At 39.8% G+C, this 17,734-nt stretch overlaps 1 protein-coding gene across 1 annotated transcript; it reads left to right on the top strand.

Annotated features, from left to right (window-relative positions):
• Positions 1 to 11,841: 11,841 nt before the first annotated feature.
• HESX1 (HESX homeobox 1) lies at positions 11,842 to 13,497 on the top strand. Its single transcript, XM_004615151.2, has 4 exons — positions 11,842 to 11,998; positions 12,711 to 12,910; positions 13,189 to 13,290; positions 13,387 to 13,497. Exons 1-4 carry the CDS (start codon positions 11,842 to 11,844, stop codon positions 13,495 to 13,497), a joined length of 570 nt encoding a protein of 189 aa, XP_004615208.2.
• Positions 13,498 to 17,734: the final 4,237 nt, after the last annotated feature.

Genomic DNA, 17,734 nt, shown 5'->3' with positions numbered 1-17,734 from the left:
AGGTATTTCCATTTCTTAGTTTAGGTTTTTTTGGGGGGAGAGGGGTCACACTCAACAGTGCTCAGAAATTACTCCTGGCTTGGTACTCAGGAATTACTCATGGCAGTGCACAGAAGACTAGATGGATGTCAGGAATCAAACCCAAGCTGGCCATGTGCAAGGTGAGTGCTCTATTTACTGTACAATCTCTCTGGCCCCTCCATTGTTTCATTTTAAAAGGAATTTCCATGCCATTTTCTATGGATGTTGCATCAATTTACATTGCAAGTAGTTGCAAGGGTACCCTTTTTTTTTTAACTCCTTCACCAAGACCTTGTTTTCAGGATTTTTTTTTAATCTATATGTTATTCTGATCAATGAGAAGTGATATTTTATTATAGTTTGGGTTTCCTTAATGATAGGTTATGTTGAGTTTTCTTTTTTTCCTCATGTTTCTGTGTCATCTGTAAGCTTTTGGGGGTGGGGGTGGTGAGTCACATCCAATAGTGCTCAGGGCTAACACCTAGTTCTGTCTCAGGGATTATTATTGGCACTATTTGTGTTGTCAGGGATTCAAACAATGCCATTCTGAAGAAGTGTTATTTTTCCCCATTGTATGTTCTTAATTCTTCTGTCATAAAATTAAATGTTCATATACATGTGCTTATTTATTTATTTATTTTTTCTTTTGGGGTCACACCTGGAGATGCATAGGGGTTACTCCTGGCTCTGCACTCAGGAATTACTCCTGGCAGTGCTCAGGGGACCACATGGGATGCTAGGAATCGAACCCGGGTCAGCCACGTGCAAGGCAAATGCCCTACCCGCTGTGCTATTGCTCCAGCCCCAATTTTTGTACTCTCTATTCCATTGGCCATTGTGTCTGTTTTTGTTCCAGCTACCATACTGCTTTGACTATTATTGCTTTACTGTTTACTTTGAGCTCAAGAACCATGATTCCTTCATATTCTTATTCTCAAGACATTGCTTTTGACTGTTTCTAGTCCTTTGTGTATTCATGCAAATTTTGAAATTATTTCTTCTGTTTCCTTGGAAAGTGTCATTGAGTTTGAATGGGGAGGGGGTTGTTTGTTTTGTGGGACCATACCTGCTAATGCTCAGGAGTCACTTCTGGCTGTGCACTCAGAAATTACTCCTGGCAGTGCTTGCGTAACCATATGGATGTTGGGCATCGATCCCAGGTCAATGGTCTGTGCAAGGGAAATGCCCTACTCACTGTACACAGTTAATTTTGAATTGAATTTTTGTCATATGCCTTCAGAAATATTTTATTTTTCTGCCACCTCTTACAGTTTAATAAGGTAGTTTTTTCACAATATGGATGTAGCACTATTAATTATTCAAATTCATGAACACAGAATATTTTTACATATGTGTTTTTTATCTTAACACTGTATTATAGTTTTGTATGTAGATTTTTTATCACCTTTTTAAAGTGTAATACCAGTATTTTATGCAATTGTAAATTGAATTAAACTCTTCATTTCTCTTTCCTATAAATTATTGTGTAAAAACATATTTTTGTATATTGCTTTTGTATCCTATCACTGTATTTGTTAATAATTTCTAGTAGATTTTTTTTGTTTTTGCTTTTTTGGGTCACACCTGGCATTGCACAGGGGTTACTCCTGGCTCTGCACTCAAGAATTACTCCTGGCAGTGCTCAGGGGACCATATGGGATGCTGGGAATCGAACCCAGGTCGGCCACGTGCAAGGCAAACACCCTACCCGCTGTGCTATCGCTCCAGCCCCTCTAGTAGATTTTTGAAAAATTTCTTTGGAACTTTCTAGGTATAGAATCTTGTTATCTATAAATTATAATGGTTTTACTTCTTTTCCAGTTTGAATTTTTTTTCTTACCTAGTTACGCTGGACTGGAGTGATAGCACAGTGGGTAAGGGCATTTGCCTTGCACGCAGCCAACCTGGGTTTGATTCCTCCATCCCTCCCGAAGATCCCAGCAAGCTACCAAGAGTATCTCGCCCTCACAGCAGAGACTGGCAAGCTACCTGTGGCGTATTCGATATGCCAAAAAAAGTAACAAGTCTCACAATGGAGACGTTACTGGTGCCCACTCAATCAAGTAGATGAACAATGGGACAACAGTGCAACAGTGCGACCTAGTTACACTGGCTATGACTTATAAATCTATGTTCAAATCTATGTTGAAAAGAATGAAATCCTTGACATGTTTCTAAGATTAGGGGAACATATTCCAATATTCACTGTTGAGAATTATATTAAATGTAAGCTAGAGATATATGACCTTCTTTATATTTAGGTATGTTCCTTCTATTCTGAATTTCTGAGCACTTTTATCATAGATGGGTATAGAACCTTGTTAAACACTTTCTCTTAGTGGCTTCAATCATGAAAGATTATTTTTCTCATGAAATAAGCAAGTTACTTGTTCGAAGAACTTTCAGTCGAACACTTGGGTCTGGAGAAGGTATAAAAACTGTTGCTCTTAGGCTGTATTTTCACGATGTACTTCTTCCATTTGACTGCACCTGTGTTGTATTCTTTGTAATTCTAACAAATAACTGATTCTGAGAAGGGAGTCATGGGAATCTTGAATCTATCCAAAAAGTGGACAAACATGGGAATGAGTCCTTAATCTGTAGGGTTTGTGTTAACTGTAAATGGTATCAGAATTGTGGGCTGGAGAGATAGCACAGCAGGTAGGGCGTTTGCCTTGCACGCGGCCGACCCGGGTTCAAATCCCAGCATCCCATATGGTCCCCTGAGCATGGCCAGGGGTAATTCCTGAGTGCAGAGCCAGGAGTAACCCCTGTGCATTGCCAGGTGTGACCCAAAAAGAAAAAAAAAAAAGAATTGAATTGAACTGTAAGACACAAGAATTGAGGAATTGCTGGAGCAATAGTACAGGGGGTAGGGCATTTGCCTTGCACACGACTGACCTGGGTTCCATCCCCGGCATCCCATATGGTCCCCCAAGCACTGCTAGGAGTAATTCCTGAGTGCAGAGCCAGGAGTTACCCCTGAGCATTGCCGGGTGTGATCCAAAAAGCCAAAAAAAAAAAAAACGGAAAAAGAATTGAGGAATTATTTGGTATAGAAAATTCATATATGTTTGGTGTCAGAGTGTCATGAGAAAAAATAGCTCAGAATAAGTTCCAGCTTAAAACCCTTTCTTCGTTTCCTTTTGCTCTTGGACTCTTTATCGCAGTATTTAGAAAAGCTATCATAGCCAGTCATTTATCCAACCCCTTTTAGCTCTCCAGATAAATGGGGCTGACTTCCCTCTATTTACTTGTTTTCCCTAAATGTCCCAATGCCAAGACTGGAGAGATAGTACAATGGGTAGTCACTTGCCTTACAAATGATTGACCTGAGTTTAATCCCTGGCACCCCACATGGTCCCCTGAACCTCACCAGGAGTGATCCCTGAGCACAGAGCCAAGAATAAGCTCCAAGCACTGCCAAGTTTGGCCCCAAGACAAAAAACAAACAAACAAAAACAAACCACCTCCTTAGGAGAACCTCTCCAATCACCACATTTAAAGAATGTTTTTCTACCCCTTACTCCAAGCTCATTATGTTTCATCACCATCACTTTGTTTATTCCTTTCTTTTCTAAAAAAATTTTTGTTTGGGGGCTACATCCAATGGTACTCAGGAGTTACTCCCAGTTCTACACTCAGAGATCACTCCTGGTGGCTTGGGGGACCATATATGAGTTACCAGGAATCAAACACAGGCCATTCATTTGCAAGGCCTACCTACTGTGCTATCTTTCCAGTCCCCATTTGTTTGCTCCTATTAATGAGCCTGTTACTCTTTGAAACTTTCTTGTTTTGTTCATCACTGATCTCTAGCACCTATGCTAGTGTCTGGCACATCACTGTCACTGTCATCCCCTGGCTCATCGATTTGCTTGAGCAGGTACCAGTAATGTCTCCATTGTGAGACTTGTTGTTACTGGTTTTGGCATATCGAATACACCACGGGGACCTTGCCAGGCTCTGCCATGCGGGCAGGATACTCTTGGTAGCTTGCTGGGCTCTCCAAGAGGGGCGGAGGAATTGAACCCAGGTCAGCCACGTGCAAGGCAAATGCCCTACCCGCTGTGCTCTAGCCCATCTGGCACATACTAAGTATTATATTAGGAATATGTATATTTCTAAAATTGGGGAAAATATATATGCTTATATTAATGCTTTCCTTAGGTCGAGAGATAGTACAGTGTGTAGGGTACTTGCCTTACATGTGGCCAACAAGGCTTGGCTCCCCAGAACTCCATAAAATTTCGTGAGCACTTCGAAGAGTGATCCCTGAGCTCAGAATCAGGAGTAAAGTCTGAGCACACCCTCAGGTGTGGCCCCAAAACAAACAAAAAATGCTTTCAATATTTATCTATTCGCACCTATATAAAGTGGTGTTATGTGATGACTATGTGATGATTTCACACCAGTGAGAATGACATATCTAAAAATACTGGAGACAGCCGGCATTGCCAGAGTTGCAGTGGTAACAGAGTCCTTGTTCACTGTTGGCGGGAATGGCATCTGGGTCAGCCTCTACAGAAAACATTATGGAGACTTCTAAAAAAATTAAGAATAGAGGAACTGGAGAGATAGTATGGGGATAAGCATGTGACTGATTCTTTTTAATAAGTCACTTTGGATCAGTTTGATTCCCAGCATCGCATATGGTCCCCTGAGCACCTGGGTCACTTCTGAGCACAGAGTCAGGAATGGCCCCTGAGCACTTCCAGACGTGTCCCGAAAACAATCAAAACAAAAAAGTACATAAATGTTAACCCCATTTAGAACATGTTACCTTAATGACTACAATTTAGAACATTAATTGATTGGTTATAAACAAAGGGAAGGGGCTAGAGAAATAGTACAGAGGGTAGGGCACTTGCCTTGAATGGGACTAATCCGGATTTGACTCGTGAACCCTGTATGGTTCCCCATGGCCCACCAGGAGAAATTCCCTGGGAGCAGAGACAGGAGTAAGCGCTGAACACAACCAGATATGGCTCCAAAACCAAAAACAAATTCATAAATAAAGGAAGAACCAATGAAAAAGTGACTAAAGAAAATAAAAGTACCCAGTTTCTCAAATACTCTTGGAGTCAGGGCTGGAGTTATAGTACAGAGGGTAAGGTAGCTTGCCTTACACATGCTTGACCTAGTTTCAGTCCCTGGCATACCGCATGGTCCCCTGAGCGCCACCAGGAGTAACTCCTGGACATTGCTGGGTATGGACCAAAAACAAACAAACAAAACACCCAAATGTTCTTGGAGTCAGTTTTCTCTGGGCATGGCGGGGGAGGGGGGCAAGAGGGAAGGGAGAGAAGGAGTAGGGCAAGGAGATGGTCCACACCTGACAGTGCTCAGGGGCTAGAGCTGCCCCTGAGCTAGAGCTGCCCCTGGTTCAGGAGTGACCCTTCGTGGTGCTCAAGGGAACATATGGGGTGCTGGGGGATCTATTATGACAAGCCTCTTAATCCCTGTATTATCTTGGCCTAGAACCACTTTTCTTACTTTATAGGCTTCCCCATCAATTAATGAGCTGAATAAAATCTGTGTCATGTTTGTTTGTAAGACAGTCAGGTAATTTTTAGAATTATATTTGATCAGGTTGGAAGGGTATTTACTGAAATACTTGAGATCAAACTGAGTCAAATAAACAGATTTCACCTCCATAACTGCCCCCTACAAATGCACATACACACAAATGGTGTTATGCAAATCCAAATAAAACCAACTTAAGACCAGGGTGATAGTATCGCCAGTAGGGTATTTTCCTTGCACTCATCCACCTGAGTTTGATCCCCAGCACTTCATTTCGTCTCCCTAGCACCAACAGGAGTGATCCCTGAGTGCAGAGATAGGAGTAAGCCCTGAGCAAAGCCAAGCATGACCAAAAAACAAAAGAACTTGAACTGGATTAAAATGTGAGAATGTCGGGGCTGGAGAGATAGCACAGTGGGTAGGGCATTTGCCTTGCACAAAGCCGACCCGGGTTTGATTCCCAGCATCCCATATGGTCACCCAAGCACCGCCAGGAGTAATTCCTGAGTGCATGAGCCAGGAGTAACCCCTGTGCATCACTGGGTATGACCCAAAAAGCAAAAATAAATAAATAAATAAAATGTGAGAATGTCTTTGTTGATCAAGAACATGGAGACTGGCATTGCCTTGATGAGTGCTATAGCGTCACTACCAGTTTATGCATCTGTGGAGGTGACATATTGGTGGGTCCTCCCTCTCCCACACTGCTGAGCCAGTTTCCCTGCTCCTGATTTGCTTTTTCATTCTTCTCAACCACTAACACACCATATAATCTACTTATAAATATTTTCTTCCTGTCTCCCTACCATCAGCCCGTATCACACATGAAGCTTCATGGGGCTAAGAATTCTGCTGTTTTCCCAGCACTGAACAGGTACCAACCAACCGTGATATGAATGGGTAAGTGAATATATGACTCAAAGGAGGAAAGAGAATCTAGGAAAGTCCTGAATTCTTTCTCCAAGTCTTCCCGAAGTAAGGTCACCTGCACCTTGGCAGTGTCTATATTCCAAGACAATATAGGCTAAACTCTGTGCAGTGTAAATGTTACTAGTTTATTCATTCTCAAAATGACTTAATGTGCATTTATAGATCTATTATTCTTTATGCCTGTCAATGTTTTGGATGTGAACCTTTTGTTCACTGTAGAGCTTGCAAAAGGAGGGTTTAACATTTTGACAGAATGATAGGGAAAAATCTGATTAAGTTGGGCTCCATCGAGGGGTTATTTCCTCTGGCTAGAGACTCTTTTTTTTCTCTTTCTTAAAAAGAAAAAAAAACCAACTCCAGTCATTGTGTAAATGTTAGGTAAAACAGAGCACTTAAATTTATTCAGAAAGTAATGGAAATCACAGGGCAACAGAGTACCAGGACTAAAACTATCCCACTTGGGGGCCAGAAAGATAGTTCCACAGTTAGGGTATTGCCTTGCACAAGGCCAACCTGGGTTTGATCCCCAGTGACCATGACTAGGAGTAATTCCTGAGTACAGAGGGAGGAGTAACCCCTGAGTATCACTGGGTGTAACACAACAACAACAACAACAGCAGCAGCAAAGTATACAATCAGGAGGGCTGGGGCACCTCAAATTTCTCAGTTAACAGCTATATTACTATTACAGGTGATGTCTGTGAAGCTGAGAAAGAGAGGTGTCCGCCTTGAGTGGGGAGTCTACCTTCATTTCTATTCTCCTTGATTACCCAAGGAAATGCCTGGGCAAGTTTAGAGCTGATGAGAATCGGGTCTGAGATGGGTGTGGTCCAGACTCCCCAGATCCAGCCAGCAGTGATCAAACTGCACTAGAGTCACACTTGTTCCAGCTGGCATAGGGAACAATCCCTGCCCACCAATTGCTCAGGGAGATATGGACCTCAGGCCAGAGCAAGGAATTGCTCTTTCTTTGCAAGAAAGGGAAATCAGTCCTAACTTATTTCCAGATTTTTTTAGGAACATCAACAGATGTTCCAGAAGAAGAGATTTTTAGAAAGAAGACAAATAGTGAGGTAAGATAAAGTATATTGGGGGAGCAGAGAGTACAAAAGTTCAGGCGCTTGACTATCGTGCAGCTGTGGCTGTGGCTCTGGCTGGACTCCCCTGAGCACTGCTGTGTGGAGCCCAAAAGCAAACAATAACAAAGATAAGTTCATTTTGGAAATGAGGGGAGAGGGAGAGAGAGTTTCGCACTCAAAAGTGAGCAGGGGCAGGGCTGGAGCGATAGCACAGCGGGTAGGACGTTTGCCTTGCATGCGGCAGACCCAGGTTCAATTCCCAGCATCCCATATGGTCCCCTGAGCACCGTCAGGAATAATTCCTGAGTGCAGAGCCAGGAGTAACCCCTGTGCATCGCCAGGTGTGACCCAAAAAAAGTGAGCAGGGGCTTCTCCAGGAAAGAGAGAGCATTCATCCATCAATTTGGTTTTATAGGAATATTTTCCATAACTGCCTTGGTCTGAAATTCTTTATACAAGTAAGAGTTAATTGTGTTGTTCTTCATAGAGAAAAGTATTGAACTCCTGGCGTCCATTTTCAAGTTCTTCCTGCAGGCTTTGTCCAGTCTTGGTGTGAAACCTCCATTCCCAGGAATCCAGCTTTGCTCTAGGCCTGCAATTCTGCATCACAAAGGCTTCCGGGATCCTCAAAGGACTTGTCATGCTCATAGGCCTGGTTTAGGTTCCAGACTGTTTTTCTCAGTACACATTACCAAGGTCCCAAGTTTTCTTAGGATGATGAAATTTTTAAAATTCCACTCTGTTATTTTTCATAAATCTTATGTCTTCATGAACTCTCAGTCCTGGAAAAGATCACTGTCACTGTCACTGTCATCTCGTTGCTCATCTATTTGCTCGAGCAGGCACCAGTAACGTCTCTCATTGTGAGATTTATTGTTACTGTTTTTGGCATATCCAATACGCCACGGGTAGCTTGCCAGGCTCTCCAAGAAGGGAGGAGGAATCGAACAAGGGTCGGCTGCGTGAAAGACGAACGGATTATCATGAAAAAGTGTTTTTTAAAAAATTATCACAGCCCGGGTTGCCTGAGAGATAGTACAGCAAATAGGGTTCTTGCTTTGCATGCAGGCTGACCTAGCTTCAATCCCCAGCATCCCATATGGTCCCCTGAACACTGCAGGAATAATTTCTGAGCACCAAACCAGGAATAACCTCTTAGCATCACCGAGTGTGGCCCAAAAACCAAAATAATAATAATAATAATGATGATGAAAAAGAATGATCACAAAGTAGCTCTGTGCTTTCTGTGCTTAGTTTGTACTTAGCATCTGTGAGGCCATGATTTTGATCCTTGGCATTGCAAAAAATAATAATAAAAGAATACTGGGGCAGTGGTCAGAGAGATAGTACAGGGTTATGGTGATTGCCTTCCAACTGGCCAACCCAGTTTGATTCCCAGCAGTTTTCTTACCTTCTCAGTATTACTATTTGTGACAAGATATAAGGTTGATTTGCAATCATTATGCTAGAAATAGATATGCCAGATGACCATTATCCTTAATGAAAAAAAGTAAAGCCCATTAAGTAAACTAGAAAAACATTTACATTTTTATTTATTTGCAGCTTTGTAGAACATAATATTAATGGGATGAGTAGGTCTATTGGAGTTTTTATGTCTCTTGTCATAATAACTTTGCTTTAAAAAGAAGTCCCTTGGGGCTGGAGCGATAGCACAGAGGGTAGGGCGTTCGCCTTGCATACAACCTGCTGGGTTCTATTCCCAGCATCCCATATGGTCCCCCAAGCACCACCAGGAGTAATTCCTGTGCATCGCCGGGTGTGACCCAAAAGGCAATAAATAAATAAATAAATAAATAAATAAATAAATAAATAAATAAAAAGAAAAAGAAGCCCCTTGTGGATAGGGCACTTGCCTTCCATGTGGCCAACCTGAGTTCAATCTCTAGCGTCCCATATGATCCCCTGTGCCCCAGGAATGATCCCTGAGTTCAGAGCCAGGAGTAAGTCCTAAGTAAGTAAGCTGGGAGTGGCCCCAAAACCAAAAAGAAAAAATAAAAAGAGAAGAACCTTGAAACTGGCCTGCTAGAATATTTGTTTTGACATATGGTGAGAAGTTTTCATTGCTTTATGCCAAAATCTAAAGGAACTAAAGGCTCAGAAATAGATAAGTAAATCATGTTCTATAACATAAACATAATTATGTTTCCAGTTGCCCTTGAAATTAATTGAAACAACTTTGTGATATTCTTTAAGTTATTTCTCTTGATTTTTTGATAATATAATCTATTTTGTGGAGAGACTTTGCCATGAATATACTGATGTTAGCAGTCTGGTATATTAAATGCGCTTACTTTAAATGCTATTAAAGAGAAAGTACTAGGTAAATAGGTAGAGACTGATGATAAGAAAAGTTTCAGGGTCTAGAGCAATAGTACAGCAGCCAGGGTGTCTGCCTTGCAGGGCCAGGGTTCGATCCCTGCCACCTCATATGGGTTGAGAGCCTGTGCTAATTAATATTAAGAAAGTTCTTGTCCTGGGGATGTGTTGTCTAAAGGCTAGTTTATTAAAAACCATTGTCTTGGGGTTATCACAAGATCACAATATCCCGTTAATCACCGATTTCTCCGGCAGGCTCTGTAACATCTCATTTCGTTCTTTCCCTGAGATCTTAAAAGTCTATCTCGACTTGGCCCTCCTAACGATGTTGCACTGGGGGCTCTTCAGGGTCAGGGGAATGAGATCCAGCTTGTTACTGGATTTTGCATATGAATACACCATGGGAAGCTTGCAAGGCTGTCCCATGTGGGCAGGAAACTCTCAGAAGATTGCCAGTTTCTCCTAGAGGGAGAAGCAGGCTAAAGATATCGTGCGGGCGCAAAGCGCCCACGCGCTTCTGAGAGCTTGCTTTTAAAGTCTCTCTGAATGTTGGCCGTTGATGGGATTACACACACCTGGGTTCCTCTGCCGGTACCTTCATGCATGAGGCCTGTCCGAAACGTGTAGAGAGGAATCTCCAGCATGCCTGTAGCTAGGTTCCAGTGGTCGTCGGCCGCCAGGAGCTCTGCTTGGGGTGGGGAGGGAAGGTGGAACCCATCCCCTCCGAGGGACCCCGGGGAAGACAGCCAGGCATGCAGGCAAGAGACTCTCTTTATATATATATAAAATATATATTTATATATATATTATATAATTTATATATAATATATAATTTATATAATTATATAATTTATATATAATATATAAAATATATATTATAATATATATTTTATATATATATAAAACTATCATCTTTCCTTTAAAACAATTGTGGTTGGGAGAAAATTTCTCCCTTTAAGGGGTCTAGAGCCATAGTACTGGCGGGCCTGGCTTCAATCCCTGATCCTTGGCACCACATATGGTCCTCAAGTCCTGCCAGGGTGATTCCCTGAGCACAGATACAGGAGTAAGCCCTGAGCACTGTAGTATGGGACAAAACCAAACAATACAATTCTCCCTTTAGTTTGAATAGTCGTGTTTTTAAATTGCTTGGAAGTGGCTATATCTGAATCTTCATAGAAATGTCTATGTTTCGCAGTAAAAAAGAAAAGATGAAAAAGGGGAATTGGCTTGTTGATTATTTAAAATACTTGGTGCAACTGTTCCTTATGAGTTAATCCAGGCACTTGGAAGATAATTATACTCAGTGTGAATAACTCTGCCAACCTTTTCCAGTATGCTGCACTTCAAACACTATTGTGTTTTCATTGACAACGTTCATTATTACATATGCATATAAAAATAGGCATTTTCATCAGAATTACTGTAATAGCATTAAGAGATTATTATTTTTTCCAATTTCCTTAGAAGAAATTCACTTAAATGAGATTATTTATTACTTGACTGCTCTCCTATCTTGCCTGTGTGTTTGGGTAACCAGAGTCCATGAAAGTATAAACTTCAGAATAAAAAGCATGATTTTATACATTAATGGTTTCAAATAAAAGAGTAGTGCTAGTTTGTGCATCACTTCTTTTGAGAAAGTTAAATCTGTGTTCTGCTTAGGAGAGATAACACTTTCTGTCCCTGTAGGTGGCCCCCCTGGTGTAGCCATTAGTTGCTAATTACTTGCAAACAAATAAACAATTAACTCCTCGAGCTGCAGGCTGGGGTACTGTTCATTGACATGCTAAAACTTTCTAAGACAGCATTTTAATTAGTGACGTTCTAAATCCAGCCCCCTTGTCAGCGGAGCCTTAAGGTGAACTGCTGGAAGGTTCCAGCTCTGTACGTGTGGGGCAGAGCCAGCGGAAAGTACCAAGAGTACAGAGCCGCAGCCCCCACAAGGATGTCTCCCAGTCTTCAGGAAGGTGCTCAGCTTGGGGAAAGCAAACCCTCGTCCTGCTCCTTTTCAATTGAGAGCATCTTAGGACTGGACCAGAAGAAAGACTGTGCTCCACCGAGGAAGCCTCACAGGCCCTGGGCAGACACCTGCGGCAATTCAGGTTTGCCACAATTTAATTTTTCAAAAAACTCTTTGTTATTTAAGTTTGCAGTGTTTAAATTGGTTTTTATTTCATGCTGCATAAAGTTAGTAGAATCTCAGGGCTGGAGAGATAGTACCAATGTGCTTGCCTTGCACATTGCCGCCCTGAGTTTGATCCCTGGCACATCACATCTGGTCTTCTGAGCCCTGCCAGAACCAGGAGTGAGCCCTGAACACTGTCAGGTGTGGCCTCCCCCAAGAAAACAAAAGAAAAAGAGAAAAAAAGAAAGAAAGAAAGAGTAGTTTCATTCAATTACATAACTAAAGCATGTAGGACTCTTAATAACAAAAGCTGAGTCCAGCGGGAAGCAAAACAGATCTTAGATCCAAGTGAATATACTTACAGGAAATGCCTACAGAAGAAACTTCTCTGTGTGTTTAATTGATGAACTGGATGCTCTAAATCTTATTTCCACGAAAAACAAATGCTATTTCAAGACTGCTGCAGGCAGATATGGCTGCAACAAGACCAAAATGTTCTCTACCATCAAGGCAGAAGCTTCATTTGCTTTTTTGGTTTGTATTTGATTAATAAGAGGTCAGTTCTCTTGTGAGACCCAGAATAACCTTGAAAAAACTTAAGTTCCTACAACTAATTCTAATAAGACTTTGTGCAATGTAAGACTGGACATCTAAGATGAGAGAACGTATTTTTGTTTGTTTGTTTTCAGGGGAAGATGTTAACCTGTGTCTACCTGTCCCAAGCCTTCCTAGTGGAATCTCAGTCCCCTGTTCTGTGGATCTCTCAGTGCCAGAAAAAAGAATTCTGAAGTATGAAAACTGCTTTTCAGCCTCAGAAAGATTGTCTTTGAAAAGAGAGTTGAGTTGGTATAGAGGCCGGAGACCAAGAACTGCCTTTACACAAAACCAGGTGGGAAGTTTTTTCAGCCAGTAAAGACAATACCGAGGCTTTAACTGACACCCCATTGAGCTAGAGCCATTCACTCTGGGATCTCAGTTTGGAAGCCTTATTAATAAAACAATAGATTATATTGGTTGTTAATCATTTCTGGATAGTCATTTTTAAAAAAAGCATAGAGGTAAGTTGTCCAGGACTTCAATACAATTGTCTTGTTATACAAATTAAAATTCACTTTTTGATGATGAACCAAATACTCACGTTTTAAAGAGTGATTTCCCCATTCTTAGATTGAAGTATTGGAAAATGTCTTTAGAGTAAACTGCTATCCTGGCATTGATATCAGAGAAGATTTAGCTCGAAAATTGAATCTAGAGGAAGACAGAATCCAGGTAATTTTAGAATTTATTCCTTACTTGGAATGGCTGAAATATTAAGAACAGCAAAACAATGTTTCTGAGATCTGTTTTATTTTTCCTTGATTTCAGATCTGGTTCCAAAATCGGCGTGCAAAGCTGAAAAGGTCCCATAGAGAATCGCAGTTCCTAATGGCAAAAAAAAATTTCAACACAGATCTTCTGGAACAGATAGAAAACTAGACATGTGAAATTCTCTTCCAATTGTGGAACATAAAGAACCAAGAATTCTTAATGTGATTTTTCTTTTCTTGATTTAATCTAAGTATTTTGATTTTTATGAAAATATATTATAAATAATAATTATAATATGGCACCTACTATACTCGAGCAGCTTAAGTTACAATAAAATCTTTTCCTATATATTTTAACAAACATTTTCAGCTATTATTTTTGCCAAATGCTTACAAATTTTATTGTATAATATTAGAACATTAAAATTATTAATCATGAATTAACTTTTTCTTAACCAATGAAGACAAAGAAAATATTGTATCTGGCTATGGGAACTGTATTTGTAGATTTGGAGGTTTGAGACCCACACTGAAGCTAGAAACAGCCCTCCCAGGGTATTTGTAATCCAGGAAGAAGTGAACAAAACTACACCTTTTCTTTCTTTTTTTTCCATGGAAGGGAGCCTACACCTGGCAATGCTCAGGGCTTACTCCTGGTTCTGCATTCAGGGATAATTCCTGGCGGGGCTCAGTGGAACATAATGGGGCCCCAGAGATGAAAACCTGGTCCACACACATGGAACAAGTGTGCTGTATATAGCTCTGGACCTCGAACTTTCTCCTATGGCCAGTCTCTACTTATTTACCTAGTGTTTTCTCTTTGTTGACATCTAAAATAAGCACACTTGATATAATAAACTAGACTGCTAAAATCAGCAAATTCATGACAAAGGAACTCACAAATTAGATTCCATTTACCCAAAAATTCAAGTAAAATAATCCAAAGAACATCACAAAGTTGCTTCGTTTAATTTCCTACAAGTACAATTGGAAACATAATTATGTTGATGTTACAGAATATGATTTATTTATCTATTCCTGAACCTTTAGTTCCTTTAGACTTTTGGCATAAAGCAAAGAAAGTCTCTCCATATGTCAAAACAAACATTACAGAATGCCAATTTTCAAGGGGCTTCTTTTTAAAGTCATGCCAAAAAAAAAAACCCCATAAAAGTCTTAGTTGTCTTACTCATCCCATTAATATTATATTGTATAGAAGCTTCAAATAAATAAAAATATAAAGTATTTTTCTAGTTCATTTAATGTGCTTTACTTTTATTCATTAAGGATAATGATCATCTGGCTTATCTATTTCAAGTTTAATGATTTCCAATCAACTATATTTATCTCATCACAAGTATTATAATGACTGAAAAGGTAAGATAACTGACCTGCCTTTTGTATGTGCTCTAATATAATTACTGAGTTAATTAGGACATTTCTAAAAGACAAAAAACTATATTTTTTATAAATGCCCAAAACTGGCATTTCCCATTTTCCCCATTGTACCTATAAATTAAAGTGGAGAATAGGATTACACGTATCACAAAAAGGAAAAATCTCTAAACTTGGAAATCTGGGTGGGTTTATCTTAGTTAATTAATTAATGGAAGTCCAAAACTGTGTTCTTTTGAAATATTAACTTTAGGACTCTGACTTTGTCTTCTGGAAGTGATATTTCAGTTTTTCCCTCTTGTATTAAATTTGCCCTGTTTCCTTTTTCTCTTTCATATTTCTCTGTCCTTTTCTGTCCCAATAATGACCAGAATAGAATAAAAGGTACACATTGAATTATTGAACTTATACCCACTATATCTTTACTTTCTTTTTATTTTATTACAAAAAAGATTAAAGTATGCATACATATTATTTCAGAGAAAAAATAGCATGACTCATATCTTTGAAAAGCACATTTTGGGTAGAGAGCTCTGTGTCAGCCTCTGGCCAGCTGTTCTTCCTCTGTTCTTCTGTGGCCGAGTTGGAGAGGCAGAGAGGGCAGCCAGAGCAAAGTGTTGGCCTTTGCACAGACATTAAACATTCCAAGAGAGCCTCTACTGGGCAACTGGGTCACGTTTTCCAATATAAAAAAAATGCTTCTGTTAATGTAAAATTTGATGCACTGTACATGAAATATGTTAGTTAAAATTTACCTATCAGGAGCTTTTTTCTTCTACACTGGGTTCCCATGAAATTATGGGAAACCAGAGGGCTAGAAATCACCAGAAGTGAGTAGGCTGGCAAGCCTTTTCTGATAACCTTTTATTTTAGTTCATTGTTTTGTTTAGATTTTGTTTTGGGGCCACACCCAGCTCTGTGATCATGGTTCACTCCTGGCAGACCATATGGGGTATCAGAGAGGTTGAATCCGGGACAGCCGCATGCAAAGCAAGTGTCCTACTTGCTTCATTATCGCTCTGGCTCCAGTAACCTTTAATTTAATCCTAAGGGTCTATGTAGCACTGCCGTCTTGTTGTTCATTGATTTGCTTGAGTGGGCACCAGTAACATCTCCATTGTGAGACTTGTTGCTGCTGTTTTTGGCATATCGAATATGTCATGGGTAGCTTGCCAGGGTCTATGTACCATAGATGTAGCATAGAAATTGCATAAGATTTTCCTTAAATCATATCCTTCAGAGATAAACATTGATAAACATTTTTATAGTTCCTTTTATTTATAAATGTGTGAACATATGTGCATAGGTGTATATATGCATATGTGTACCTTAATTTTTTATTTTTGTAGTTATTTGTAAAAATGGGATCATATTTAACATTCAGTGCGACTTTCCAATATTTTATCCTGTCAGACATATAGCTCTGTCTCCTTATTGTTTTCTTAGAATAAGACTTCAAGCCCTGAAGTAACAAACTATTCCAAATATTAGTATTTATTTCTAAGTAAACATTTCACAAATTATTTACAAAGAGTAAACATTGTTTAATCTGGAATTTATCTAAAATTGAATCAAATCTCTGTAGAGTGTGAGAATTTTGTATAAAATTATAGACTCCAAAAAGAAATGAATCAGCATAGTAGACATTATTAACAGCTAGTAATAACTCTAAAAGATTGTTTTTTGTTTCATTTTGTTTGTTTTTAGTACAAAACTAATCACATCTATGAAGATTATGAGAAGGAAAGAAACGGTAACCCTAGACTATAATTAACTCAGCATTTTCCTGTGAAATATAATTTATTTATACCATCAGAAAATTCTGTTTTGTCTGTAAATAAAATTAGTTGTGTTTATAACCAGTCATGTATTTGTAACTGAAATACTGTTTATAATAGAATGACAAAATTGTAATTGAAATGTTACAAGTCAGAAAATAATTAATATTAGAAATTTAATATTAAAGTAATATGTACATCCTTTTACACTTTCAGATCTATAACAGAATATCAGTTTTGTTTTAATCTTAATGAAAGTGAGTTCATGAAGCAAGATAATACACAACAGAGTATATGTCCACAAAATCATTTTCAAAAGCCTAAAAGATAAAGACTGATCCTGTTCAAAGAAATAATGAGCCAGAAACTTTTTAAAATTACAGTTGCTAGTAATTTGGAGAGATGATACTGAAATGCAGAGAGAAAACTATACTTTTAAGTTTGATGAAAATGAAAATGAAAACCCAAATTAGCATTATCTTTCCCTTGAAACACACAGGTTCTAATCCACGGCTTCTCTCTGCTCCTGGTTAATTCCAAGTCTTTGTCTCCATTAATGCCCAAGACAAGGTGAACAGTACTAACAAATCAAACTAATGCAGTCAGGCTAATACCTGGAGCGTCTCTATTATCTGACCACTGTCTAGATAAGGTTATTTGGTCTCCTGTAATGGCACTTGTCCCTTGTGAAGCCAGCCAGACAAAACCCGTCATTAAAGAGTGCTGGTGGGAACAATGGCTGTGTGTGCTGGTGGCCAGCCTCTGAGTTAATCAGTGTTAATAGCTGCTTTCACCCCCTGCATCCTGCACTAGAATGGCATAAATCCCCCATTGCTGAACCCAACACAGCCTCTGCCTGGGCTTCTTCTAAAGGCAAAGAGTGTGCTTGTACTTGGTGTGGAACCCGAATCAAAGTATGATAGGTGGTGACTTTCTGTCTCCATTTCACTGAGGCCTGAACCCCCCACCCCACCCCACTATTTGGCTTGGTGTTATACATTTTGACTCTTCTGCCTCTTGCTGGGATGCTAGCCTGGCTCTCCTTGGCTCCCCTCTCCATCTGCTCTCTCTCCTGGGTTCTTATCCCTGCCTTTTCCTTCCACCCTTCTAATATCAAATAGGCATTATGACATTCCACAAATAAGCCTCCAATCTAAAGAGTTGTGCTGACTTTTGATCTCATTACTGACATTTAAGAGGTTTCTTCTCTCCCTAGAATAGTCTAGTGAAGCC

Source organism: Sorex araneus, chromosome 4 (assembly GCF_027595985.1).
Source record: "Sorex araneus isolate mSorAra2 chromosome 4, mSorAra2.pri, whole genome shotgun sequence".
Taxonomy (NCBI): Eukaryota; Metazoa; Chordata; class Mammalia; order Eulipotyphla; family Soricidae; genus Sorex; species Sorex araneus.
Note: the sequence above shows the minus strand (reverse complement) of the source record. Positions and strands in the feature narration are given on the sequence as shown.

Coding starts and splice junctions, on each gene's coding strand:
- HESX1 (XM_004615151.2), top strand. CDS start 11,842: ATGTCTCCCAGTCTTCAGGAAGGTGCTCAGCTTGGGGAAAGCAAACCC. Junction 12,911..13,188: donor CTGCCTTTACACAAAACCAG/GTGGGAAGTTTT, acceptor CCCCATTCTTAG/ATTGAAGTATTGGAAAATGT. Junction 13,291..13,386: donor TAGAGGAAGACAGAATCCAG/GTAATTTTAGAA, acceptor CCTTGATTTCAG/ATCTGGTTCCAAAATCGGCG.